This window comes from Schistocerca serialis, chromosome 5 (genome assembly GCF_023864345.2).
Source record: "Schistocerca serialis cubense isolate TAMUIC-IGC-003099 chromosome 5, iqSchSeri2.2, whole genome shotgun sequence".
NCBI classification, from domain to species: Eukaryota; Metazoa; Arthropoda; class Insecta; order Orthoptera; family Acrididae; genus Schistocerca; species Schistocerca serialis.
Window position 1 is genome coordinate 600,939,636 of NC_064642.1, and position 13,544 is coordinate 600,953,179.

Sequence of the window (13,544 nt, forward strand, 5' to 3'; positions counted from 1 at the left end):
CATAAATCACGTGGGTCGACTCCAGAACCTAACAATACTGTGACGTCTTCTTCAAACAGTCACACTGTCAAAACACCATAAAAAAATGAAAAATCAATTTTCACTGCTCCACCGTAAAACGTGACAAGACAGAATTGACCGCTGATGGTAGAAAAACACCATTCAGTATTAACCTTGAACAGCTGTCTAACATACTCTTTATTTATTCATTTATTAGTCGTAAAGCTCCCAACATGGAAGACGCTAAGTAAAGATGGTTCACTTCTGGGGCTTCTTATTCTTCTTGTTTGCCCACCAGGTCTTCATTCTTTGCGAGAATTCAGCTTTTCTTTCTTCGCTCCATTTTGTTCCAGTTCTCGGCGCTTTTGTCTCTGGTTTGACCTCCCATTTGTCAACTTTAAGTTTGAAATTGTTTCTTTTGTTCATGTCTTCAGTAGTAATGTTGGCTAATTCCAGATCTTTCTTTACATTTTTGATCCATTCTCCTCCATTAACAAGGGATGCTACGTATCTTACTATTTTTTTTGTAAGTCTGTGATCGGGAAGTCTCATTATGTGGCCATAGAATTTTAGACGCCTCTTCCTCATGTCTATCTCTATGTTAGAATATTCTTCAATTTTAGAATTTTTCTGTAATCTATACCCCTCTTTGGTCCATCTTGGTCCCAGAATTTTCCTAATGATTTTCCTTTCCTTTTAAGTGTCAAGGTTTCGCTGGCATATAGCATTATTGGTTTAATTACCGACTTATAATGTTTAATTTTTGTATTTATAGATAGACATTTTTTATTGTAAATGTTTTGGACCAGCCCTAGACCCCTACGAGCTTTTAATATTCTTTCTTGTTGTGAGTATTTTTCAGAAATTATCTCTCCTAAATATTTAAAGTATGGTACCCTCTTAATTTCTCCATATTTGGTTTGTAACTTAGAAATTTCTATATTTGTTGTTGTAAACACCGTTTTCTCAAAAGATATTTGTAGGCCAACTTTTCCTGCACACTCTTTTAAGGTTTTTATCTGTTTGACTGCCATTCCACTAGAATCTGCCATTATTGCAAGATCGTCTGCGTAGGCTAAGTAGGGGATTTGTAGGTCATCTTTTTTGGTTCCCAGTGATATTGGTTTCCAGTACTTTTCTTTTTTGAGTTCTTTTTCCCATTCTGCCATGACTCTATCCAGAACTAAGTTAAATAACAGAGGTGATAATCCATCACCTTGTCTAACCCCAGTTTTTATCTCAAGTGATTTTGAAAGTTTTCCCATGAATTTCACTTTGCATTTTGTATTTGTTAATGTCTGCTCTATGATGTTCCGTGTCTTCTTATCCAGTCCTTGTTCTTCAAGAATTTTAAATAGTGTGGGTCTGTGAATTGAATCATATGCCTTTTTAAAGTCCACAAAGACATATACTGTAGGCTTCCTTCGCATTTGTCTCATCCTTGTAATCAATTTCAGGTTTAAAATTTGTTCTGGACATGATCTGTTTGGTCTGAAACCAGCTTGGAAATCTGAGATTTTGGGTTCTAGCAGTTTTTGTGTTCTTTCAAGAAGACAAGCTGATAATATCTTGTATGTGACGGCAAGTAAGGAGATTCCTCTATACATTCTCTTTATTATAAAGATCGCCTACTTATTCATACTTCTCAACGTCAAAGAGTGTTTGAAGCTCAGCCCGCTGATACAGTGCCAATCATCACTGCACCTAATCATACAACACAGGTTCCTGGAACAATGGCAATAGTTTACCGTGCTCGTCTTGTCAGTAGAAGCTCAAAGCCTCTTTTCGAATGTAAATTACACTCATATATCTCTTATGTACACACTAGGTTGATTTGTGACATAGCAGATTTATTCTAATGTACCACCGGACATCTGACAGGTTCCTACGATGGAAACTTTCGCAGTCTTTTCTCTCGTCTAAATCTTCTTTCTTCTGCTTCTCCTGCGGTATCCTCGTCTTGCGAATTCGCCTTCCTCTGTAAATTATTGCTTATTAGAAACCACAGACTAAATGTATCTGGAATATAAATGTTTATTTCTCAGTACCACTGTCCTTGTCTTATATCTTCAACAAATCATATTGATGAAAACTCTTCCCTCTTCCCTTTCAGTTGTGTTCAATGGCTTGTCGGGGTGACTTCGTCCTGTAGCAGCGAACGGTATGAGATAGATCACAGCCGGATAGGTAATATCAACAACCGAGATTTATTATCTTTCACTACCAGTCACCCCTCCACCACTACAGCGGATAAACTAGACCGTGCCTGATTTTATTACGGTAATTTGAGAAAGCATCTCTCTCAACAATTACTTGGGAAGAAAGAATAAATACCTTTTATTACTGTGATCTTCTTTTCCTACACTTTATAATAGAAATTGGGAACGTGCTCGCGAGAGTGCACACACACACACACACACACACACACACACACACACACACACACACACGCTCAAAAAGATATATACATTACGTAAAGTGAAAATATCGTGATGTTAGCTATTATTATTCTGATATCGTATATCTATTTTACTGCTACGAAAAAGTATTTCTGGTATGGGTATTAAAGATTTTTCTTTCTATCCCGAAATAAATTGAAAATTCTTTTACTTATGAAATGTTATTTCATCAGGCTCAAGCCAAAGCTAGTACAAGCTTCTGTTACTGTGGTTTTTACGTATAAATAAATTTTCAACGATCAGAGCTAACTGGGCTGTGGTAACTGAGAATCGAACGTCGTAAATAACTTTAAAATACATATTGTCCAGAATGTAGAGAGCGAAAAATGAAAGAAATCTAATTTTAAGCTACTTTTAGGAATTTTATTAAAATAGAAAAATACCCGTAGAAAGCATTGGCCACATTTATATAAATGATAAGAAGAGGAAGAGGTTCCGTTTCACAGTAGAAACAAATGTTTAAAATTCAACACTTAACGGTAATTCAACTTTCATGAACAGGCAGCAAGCATCTATACATCGAATGGCGTACAGAACGACAAGAGAAGACAAGAGCTAAGCAACAAGATCAAAAGACCGGTCATAAGATAAAGATAACACAGCGTCTTTTCTTTATATAGCAGCTCCTGGAATCTTTGTGTGTCACCGAGAAAACTAAAGTTTAGATACACTACTTGTGATAATTATTCTTCTTGAGCGTATATCACTGTAATTACTTTTACCACTAACTGCAAGCATCACACGGGATGTGAGCCGACACGGGAAGTATAATATAATAAAATAATGGGATAGATGATAACAATATGTTGAAATGCATGGCTTTTTAAAATGTATTGAATTAATGAGATTAATTTTTTGGCATGAATGACAAGCACAGTAAGCTGAGCCATGCCTGGAAATAAGTTCGTATTAGTTCATATTATTTTGCAGGGGGGAGTGGTTTCTTTCTCCACTGCAGATTTGTGCTTACCCTTCTTTATAATGCTACGTTTAGTCACCGTGTTCACCTTCGAAGTCTTGCCCGTGTTCCCATTGAGCTTATCAGATCTTCGTAATTTTCCAAAGTACACAGGTGGACTTCAGTTCTTGTAATTATCGTAATATTTGAAATAAAAACTCACACGACCTTTCTGTTAATAAAACAATACTGTATTTTCTAAACGGTGCACATATGAAATACATACTCCTCACTTATTCATAGCGACCCCAAAATGGCTGTCTACAATTACTCGCTTAAAATGGCGTGCTTCTCACTCGTTTACTAGCTGAGCGCGAATCCTTCCTTCCTCCTACTGGTACAAGAAAATCTCCTCTCTTTTTTAACAACTGAAAATCAAAAATACATGACGGTAGGCATAGACTCTATGATGGGCTACCACTTAATCTTTTCTCTTTGCATGTAAAGAAGACGAAACCATAAAAGAAATACAAAAGGTTTATCACAGAAGGCAACGGCACATTGTACCAAGGTGGCTGCTACTTGCTCATTTCCCTGTATTTCCTCATTCCCATCAGAATGAAACTTGCTTCGCCTGATGTTGGGGAATGAGCAATTTGTACTGTATAGTTTACTGTACTGAATGCTTTTCCGGATTGCTTGTAGGTACTAAATGATTCAGAATACATGACATTTTGCTTTCATTTCGTCTCATGTCATCCAGCGACTTCAGGAACGGATGCAGCTCTGCTGTAAATAAGACGTGCTGATAGTGAAGCCGAATCCTGTACTAGGAATCTACAAAAAGTGGCTATTACTTGGTGAACAATCAAATGGTGCACTCCTACAATATTTGGTTTCGTAAAGAATATGGTTAGATATACTCTATCGCCTCTTCTTTCAGCAGAAGTAGATGAAATAAAAGGCTATTAAGACAACAGAGGACATGACGAATATATTGGTAAGAATTTCATCTCAGCCTCGGCACTTCTGGTAGAGTGTTCCCCCTATAGTGGGTCTCGAAAATGGCTCGACATTCTGCAACCCACATCAGTCTCGCTGCGTCTCTGGAACTCTGTGTAGTCGTACTCGATTTCCACACCACCACCGTCTTGTTTGCGTAAGCCGCAGCTACGCTGAATTCGAGTGTAGAAAATCAGTTAGCGGCAAAAGATCTCGACGGGCAACAGGTTATGTAAGTACTGCGTGGTAGCAACAACATAAATTTGGCACATTTCGTCAGTGTTAGTTTCTGTTTCAGTGCTTGTATTCAAAGACGCCAAGAACACACTGGTTTTGCTGACCTCGTTTAGGAGAACATTTGAAAGGAGATGTCACTGTGGTTTCATTCTTGATTGCGGTGATATTTGTTCTATTCCTATGCATAACACACAGAAAAAATTTTCAATATTTCCAAATGAAACTTTCACTCTTCCTGGCCGATTAAAACTGTATGCCAGACTGAGACTCGAACTCGGGACCTGCCAGACCAAGACTCGAACTCGGGACTTTTGCCTTATTTTTTCAGAGTGTGTGTGTGGGGGAGGGTGTGTGTGGAGGGAGGGGGGCAGGGGGGGTTAGAGTTGTAGAGTGTAGAATATGAATGTCATAGTCTCGGTCTGGCACACAGTTTTAATCTACCAGGATGTTTCATATCGGTGCACACTCCGCTGCGGAGTGAATGTTCCGTTCTGCAAACATCCCACACGCTATGGCAATTGCCAATATACACTCCTGGAAATGGAAAAAAGAACACATTGACACCGGTGTGTCAGACCCACCATACTTGCTCCGGACACTGCGAGAGGGCTGTACAAGCAATGATCACACGCACGGCACAGCGGACACACCAGGAACCGCGGTGTTGGCCGTCGAATGGCGCTAGCTGCGCAGCATTTGTGCACCGCCACCGTCAGTGTCAGCCAGTTTGCCGTGGCATACGGAGCTCCATCGCAGTCTTTATCACTGGTAGCATGCCGCGACAGCGTGGACGTGAACCGTATGAGCAGTTGACGGACTTTGAGCGAGGGCGTATAGTGGGCATGCGGGAGGCCGGGTAGACGTACCGCCGAATTGCTCAACACGTGGGGCGTGAGGTCTCCACAGTACATCGATGTTGTCCCCAGTGGTCGGCGGAAGGTGCACGTGCCCGTCGACCTGGGACCGGACCGCAGCGACGCACGGATGCACGCCAAGACCGTAGGATCCTACGCAGTGCCGTAGGGGACCGCACCGCCACTTCCCAGCAAATTAGGGACACTGTTGCTCCTGGGGTATCGGCGAGGACCATTCGCAACCGTCTCCATGAAGCTGGGCTACGGTCCCGCACACCGTTAGGCCGTCTTCCGCTCACGCCCCAACATCGTCCAGCCCGCCTCCAGTGGTGTCGCGACAGGCGTGAATGGAGGGACGAATGGAGACGTGTCGTCTTCAGCGATGAGAGTCGCTTCTGCCTTGGTGCCAATGATGGTCGTATGCGTGTTTGGCGCCGTGCAGGTGAGCGCCACAATCAGGACTGCATACGACCGAGGCACACAGGGCCAACACCCGGCATCATGGTGTGGGGAGCGATCTCCTACACTGGCCGTACACCACTGGTGATCGTCGAGGGGACACTGAATAGTGCACGGTACATCCAAACCGTCATCGAACCCATCGTTCTACCATTCCTAGATCGGCAAGGGAACTTGCTGTTCCAACAGGACAATGCACGTCCGCATGTATCCCGTGCCACCCAACGTACTCTAGAAGGTGTAAGTCAACTACCCTGGCCAGCAAGATCTCCGGATCTGTCCCCCATTGAGCATGTTTGGGACTGGATGAAGCGTCGTCTCACGCGGTCTGCACGTCCAGCACGAACGCTGGTCCAACTGAGGCGCCAGGTGGAAATGGCATGGCAAGCCGTTCCACAGCACTACTTCCAGCATCTCTACGATCGTCTCCATGGGAGAATAGCAGCCTGCATTGCTGCGAAAGGTGGATATACACTGTACTTGTGCCGACATTGTGCATGCTCTGTTGCCTGTGTCTACGTGCCTGTGGTTCTGTCAGTGTGATCATGTGATGTATCTGACCCCAGGAATGTGTCAATAAAGTTTCCCCTTCCTGGGACAATGAATTCACGGTGTTATTTCAATTTCCAGGAGTGTATTTATAAGAATGCTTAGAATTAAGGTCTGTCTAATAGTGTACTACTTACTTTGTAAATAAAACCGCCTTTCCCAGCAGCTAATTGATTTATTTTTCCCAGATGCTTTTCGCCTTTTTCTTCCTCTAAGGCATCTTTAGTGGGATCTACAACGATACAATCTTCTTATTTTTAGATTATCAAGCAGTTCGTAGAGTATTTAGAGTGCTTTTTACTTGCTGTGTAATCTGTATGTTCATCAGATTTTAATTTTAATGTTATTTTCTGAGATGAATGCTTCTAATTTTTCAGTGTATTGTATTCAGTTTTCTGAGTGCCACAGGATTCTGCGTTTTTTTTTGTGTTGTTGTTCTCATACTGGATATTTTACTACTTCTCAAGCTAGACCAATGTTGACACTTCTGTCTCCATTCCTATCTCCCTTGTCAAAACACTTTCTGCTTTTATAATTGGAGTTTCTATGTAATGATTATCTATTTTAGAATTTACACTCTGTTTTATTCCTTTCTCCAACAGTAACCTTTCTTTACTGTTTAACTGTGTGTCTGTAAGGTTCACTAGTGTCTGGTAGAATTTGTGTGTGTGTTCCTCCTGGCGGTGTGTAAAGCTATTCTGTTGTGACTGGAGTTTTTTGATTTGATTGATCGTTCTTAGATGAATTGTTTCCATTCTTTGTATAGCAGTTTTTGTATGACGTTCGACCTTGTTGACCAGGCATATCCATGTGATCTATACCAGAAATTCAGAAAACTTCATCTGAATGTCCATGAAACCATAAAATACGTAACTACGTAAGATGGTACACAATGACATACAAACAAAAACTCACACAAAAAGTCACCGATGTTTTCAGAAGACACGAAATAAACATAGCATACGTGGCAGACAATTCTATAGAGAAAGACACCCCAAAAATAACAAACAACAGAGACGTAAACCAGAAAGCAGGTATATATCCAATGCAGTGGAACGCTTGTGTTGACAAAGACATAGAACAAACAGGTAGAACATTTGATGTCAGATACAAAGAACACTATTTGAAGCATGGTATGTTAAAATCTCAGCTATGATTCACGCTGCTGTGTGATACAGCACGTCGAGGCAAATGCTCACATGTAGTTTCTTAAACACACACTACTAAAGTTTAGGAGACAAGTATTCGATAGCAGTGGTATTTCCTGATAGATGAAAACGGTATTACGGACCAGAGGCGAACGCCTGCCTGCCACGTATAACGCTTACCTAGGCTCGAGTTACAGCTACCTGTCTGTTAGTGCCTTTCTCCTTGTTTCCAATCACCATAAGACCTGCAAGAAACTATATCGCAGAGAAATGGCTCAGCAACAGTCTAGGGCTCGTATTTAAAATTATTCTCTTATTCTTCTGTGAAGCAGGCATTATTTAAAAGTTTCATGGAAGAATAAACATGATGTTTGAACTATGAGCGGAACCTGTCCTCTTGAAATTTAGAGCCGATGCTCTTGCCGACTGCGCTGTAAAGGGACGAAGCTGTATGGATGTGTCGTAAGACATTCCTGCGTAACTGTCAGGGTTTCCAGTCGTGTTTCGACAGCGTTTAGTTTGTCAGCAACAACGCATACTCATGTGTAGACGGGAAGAATGACTCTCTTTCAATAAACTCACGAATACACTTAATATAGAATTTTACTATGCCTTATGACTTGGTTAACAGGAATCAGTAAATCTCAGTTTAATGAGACGGTAGAATTATCCAATGAGGTTCCTGGATTGCAGTCGGATGACGTATTACGCGACCACGATATTACTGCATTTAGTCTCCAATGGCCATTATAAGAAACAGTACAGTAAACAAGAACCGTGGGAATTTAGGAAAACGAATCGTACAGTGAATTTCAAGACGTTGCGTACATACTATGAAGAAGTTCTGCTTGTTCTCGTGAAAAATCGCAATGATATCTGACGTTAAGCTGACAGTCTTTACCATGTGCAAGAACATTGTGATCCACTAATAGATATATTGTCACAATGTTTCGGTTGAAAGCAATTTAGCCATCATGAGGTAAGTATTCGGATAGTGGCTGAATGCTGGTCAGCCGATATTTCGTAGCACGATGTCAACGTCACCCAGCTGCAATCCCGAAACTTCATGGATTGTTCACAACTCCGCGAATACTTCAGGAATCACGGGGGAGAAGTACCTGACTTGCGAATCTGCATTCTAGTTTTCCAAAAGCTGGAACGATTCAGGAAAAAATCTTTGAACGTTTACATGGTGTGGGAACTCTACATTTTACTGTGTTGCTTAGTGCCTGGCTAATTCTTTTTAGTAATAAGATCAGGCAGTGACTTCCTTTGTAACATTTCAGTATGTTGTGTGTGTTGGGTTGGCAGAAGAGCCAACACCGTGTTACTAGAGGAGGCCGAAATGCACGCGTTTTAGCTCACGCAGGCTGGCGTGAAGAGGGAAGAACTATACTGACGTGAGGTCTGGAACATAACAAGGAATGAGAATTCAGAAAGCGGATTTAATTAGTTTCATAGTTAACTTTAATCCATTAATGATGAACGTCGCTCTTGACAGTACATGATTCACAATATTATCTGTTGCTAGGTCGAAGCAAATGACGTAGCTGAAGGCTAGGCTAAACTGTCGTCTCTGCAAATGAGAGCGTATGTAGTCACTGAACCATCGCTAGCAAAGTCGGCTGTACAATCGGCTGTACAATTGGGCGAGTGCTAGGGAGTCTCTCTAGATTAGGCCTGCCGTCTGGCGGCGCTCGCTCTGCAATCACTGATAGTGGCGACACGCGGGTCCGCTGTATACTAACGGATCGCGGCCGATTTAAAGGCTACCACCCAGCAAGTGTGGTGTCTGGCGGTGACACCACTGTGTGTGTGTGTGTGTGTGTGTGTGTGTGTGTGTGTGTGTGTGTGTGTGTTTGTGTGTGCCACATTTTCTCATCCTGAATCTTTACTGGTTTACTGCCTTTAAGCATATTAGTCTCAGAAACGATTTATCAACTAACAAATCGTTGAAAATTTGGAATTTGAACACTTCCTGACTATATGAATTGTTCTGTGTTGGCATTCTAATTGAAGTCAAGTACGACAAGATTTTAAAATACTGGAGAAAAATAGTTTTCTGTAGATAACTTACGGTTGCTTCATCAGAGTAAAGAATCTTGTTATTTTCGTTTTGTAGGAAGCCTACTGCCGGAGAATAAAAGCTGTACATCTTGTGAACTCACCAAAGGTGTTAGACGCAATTCTCAACATAGCTAAGGCCGCTCTCTCGGATAAGTTGAAACAGAGGGTGAGTAGAGAGTGATAGTGTGGCTGTTCGCTAAATAAACGATTAAGTATAATAAATTGTCAGCACCTATATATAATAAGAAAATTGTGGATATATTGCTGTAATTTATGACAACAGGTTATTAGCAAACAAATGTTTTTCTTATTTTCTGAAATTTCACTCTACAGAATTATCTCTAAATAATGTTATTCTTTTCTCTGTGTTTATTACCTCGTTTACTTGTTACCTCTTCCGTAGCATTCGGTAACAGTTCAAACATTTCCTTTAAAGTAATATCTTAACTGATTCAGTGTTTGTGGAATAGTATGTGAATGTCAAACTGTATGCTGCTAATACTTTCACGTCTTCGGAACACTGAAAAAACCAGTTACTCACTGATGGTCAGCATTTCCAGAGGTTTTTATTCTCCGTCACTGTACCTGTGATGTTGTTTCCCCATGTAATTATTATTTAATTTTATTACCGAAAATTGTTACATACATGTAAAACATCACTTATGTATGAAAAACTTGTTTGTTCAGGGGAATGAAACCATACCTGTATCTAAAAAAAGGATAGTTTCATTTGGTTGATTAGGAATTTAACAGCATATGAGAAAATGGAGAAGACTTATTGTTAAGTGCATATTTCTGAAATAATTGCATAAAACTGACGCCATTCCTGCTCCATTCCTATTTTAGAGTTTTAGTTCTACAGCGTCAAAGTTGTCCCGTAATGGATTAATTCGCAGGAAAGGAGAGGGGTGAGGGGGAAACGTTGTTCTTGTGCTCTATAGTCTTCACATACCTGCATTCGTGGAGTCCGTGACTGTACAACGGTTGTGTCTGTTAATCAGTTAAATTTTGGTTTATACGTACTAGAATATTGCCTAACGGAGACATGTTGATCGTATTTAAAGACGTACATAATTTTCAGCCTCAGGACACGTGACTCGTATCGTTATCGCCTTCTACTTACTGGATCGCTGTAAAAGTTCGTAGAGTTTTTCATTAAGCTTAACACAACAGATACACACAAGAGACTTCAGACTTCAGAAATATATTCCCATTCACTATTCATAGCACACCGCCTAAGACTGTAGAAATCACGTGGTTTTTAGGCGAAGAACTCGTCAAGCCGTGCTCGGAGCGCACTTGAATTCGGAAGGGAAGTTACTTGAAGGTTGCTACAAAGACAGCGGAAAATCTGAGCATGCAAGTACAGGTGAACAAGATGGTTGCGGAATGACTTCTAAACGCAAATCCTGTATAGTACACTACTGGCCACTAAGATTCCTACACATAGAAGAAATGCAGATGATAAACGGGAATTCATTGGACAAATATATCATACTAGAACTGACATGTGATTACATTTTCACGCAATTTGGGTGCATAGATCCTGAGGAATCAGTACCCAGAACAACCACCTCTGGCCGTAATAACGGCCTTGATACGACTGGGAATTGAGTCAAACAGAGCTTGGATGGCGAGTACAGGTACAGCTGCCAATTCAGCTTCAACACAATACCACAGTTCATCAAGAGTAGTGACTGGCGTATTGAGACGAGCCCGTTGCTCGGTCACCATTGACCAGACGATTTCAGTTGGTGAGAGTTCTGGAGAATGTGCTGGCCAGGGCAGCAGTCGAACATTTTCTGTATCCAGAAAGGCCCGTACTGGATCTGCAACATGCGGTCGTGTATTATCCTGCTGAAATGTAGGGCTTCGAAGGGATTGAATGAAGGGTACAGCCACGGGTCGTAACACATCTGAAATGTAACGTCCACTGTTCAAAGTGCCGTCAATGCGAACAAGAGGTGACCGAGACGTGTAACCAGTGGCTCCCCATACCATCACACCGAGTGATACGCCAGTATGGCGACGACGAATACACGGTTCGAATGTGCGTTCACGGCGATGTCGCCAAACACGGATGCGACCATCATGATTCTGTAAACAGAACCTGGATTCATCCGAAAAAATGACGTTTTGCCATTCGTGCACGCAGGTTCGACGTTGAGTACACCATCGCAGGCGCTCCTGTCTGTGATGCAGCGTTAAGGGTAACCGCAGCCATGGTCTCCGAGTTGATAGTCCATGCTGCTGCAAACGTCGTCGAACTGTTCGTGCAGATGGTTGTTGTCAAGCGAACGTCCCCATATGTTGACTCAGGGATCGAGACGTGGCTGCACGATCCGTTACCGACATGCGGTAAGTTGCCTGTTATCTCGACTGCTAGTGATACTAGGCCGTTGGCATCCAGCACGGCGTTCCACATTACCCTCCTGAACACACCGATTCGATATTCTGCTAACAGTCATTGGATGTCGACCAACGCGAGCAGCAATGTCGCGATACGATAAAACGGAATCGCTATGGGCTACAATCCGACCATTATGAAAGTCGTAAACGTGATGGTACGCATTTCTCCTCCTTACACGAGGCATCACAAGAACGTTTCACCAGGCAACGCCGGTTAACTGCTGTTTGAGTATGAGAAATCGGTTGGAGACTTTCCTCATGTCAGTAAGTTGTAGGTGTCGCCACCGGCGCCAACCTTGTGTGAATGCTCTGAATAGCTAATCATTTGCATATCACAGCATCTTCTTTCTGTCGATTAAATTTCGCGTCAGTAGCACGACATCTTCGTGGTGTAGCAATTTTAATGGCCAGTAGTGTATTCTCTGTCAGACTAGCAGGACGACGCAGGGCGCTATCGTCTAGTAGCTTCATTTCACACAGTCTTCCTGGTAGTTGTTCTTAGACTGCGTCTGCAGGGAGTCTTGTTTGTTGACAATAAAGAACAGATGTGATTGTTAAATATCGGGAAAGCAGTTCGTAGTACACCACGCTTTCGCTGTTGCACCAGATGTATAGTATTATCTTTCGTGGATGCGCGCTGGTCTGTATACGGGAAGTTGCTGCTTTGTTTTGATTCTTTCTTTCCCTATGTTAGCTTAAATATACCATTTTTTTGTCACCAGGAACATACAGGATTGTTAACGAGCCAACTGATGACGAGCAAACAGAGGTGCACCTATGCCTATCCGCTGATTCTTGTGATTTTAGCTTTAGAGCTTGCGGTACCCATACACCCGATCTTCCCCATTGCATGCAACTGTCGCACGATGCTGATCACAGTTCATCATATTTGCCAGTTCTCGAGTACAGTGACGTGGATCATTGTGGATTAATTCGTTTAAACGATTTTGATCAAACACTGAAGACCTCTCTGACTGTGGAGAGTCACTTGTCAAAACGATCCTCCAACGAGAAGATCATTTTCTTTTCGTGTTCCGTCCAATGGCGTTATCCCATACACGACGCAAATGCTTCCTGTTGCCTCCGCTGCTATCACCTCTCTACTGAAATCAAGCAGACGAACATGTTGGAAATGTTCCGATTTCTCCGACTGACACTCCAAATACTAATGTTCACAGCTCCACTCACAATGTCCAATTGAAATAGATGACAATTAGTAGACTCAAATAGGAACAATGAACTTCATCCAAAAATGGAAGCCGATCAACAAACTCACAGCAACCGGAATACCAACATGCAAAACAAAAGACTACGAACTGATGCACAAACCTAATATTACCAAAGCATGATATAATATGTTGAAAAAGGAAGCAGGGGTGTAGTAAAAGACTATGGAGCTGAATTGCAAATCAAACTGTCTTCTATACACAACAACGCCTACTTGCCTACGTTACACAGTAAC

General features: G+C 41.9%; 1 protein-coding gene across 3 annotated transcripts in view; it reads left to right on the forward strand.

The window, feature by feature from the left end:
* LOC126480748 (alpha-tocopherol transfer protein-like) overlaps positions 1-13,544 on the forward strand; it is a 266,272-nt gene that overhangs the window by 192,936 nt on the left and 59,792 nt on the right. For all 3 annotated transcript variants that reach the window (XM_050104029.1, XM_050104027.1, XM_050104028.1), the window contains exon 5: positions 9,729-9,839. In XM_050104029.1, the coding sequence (XP_049959986.1) occupies positions 9,729-9,839 (111 nt within the window). The remainder of the gene's footprint in view (positions 1-9,728; positions 9,840-13,544) is intronic.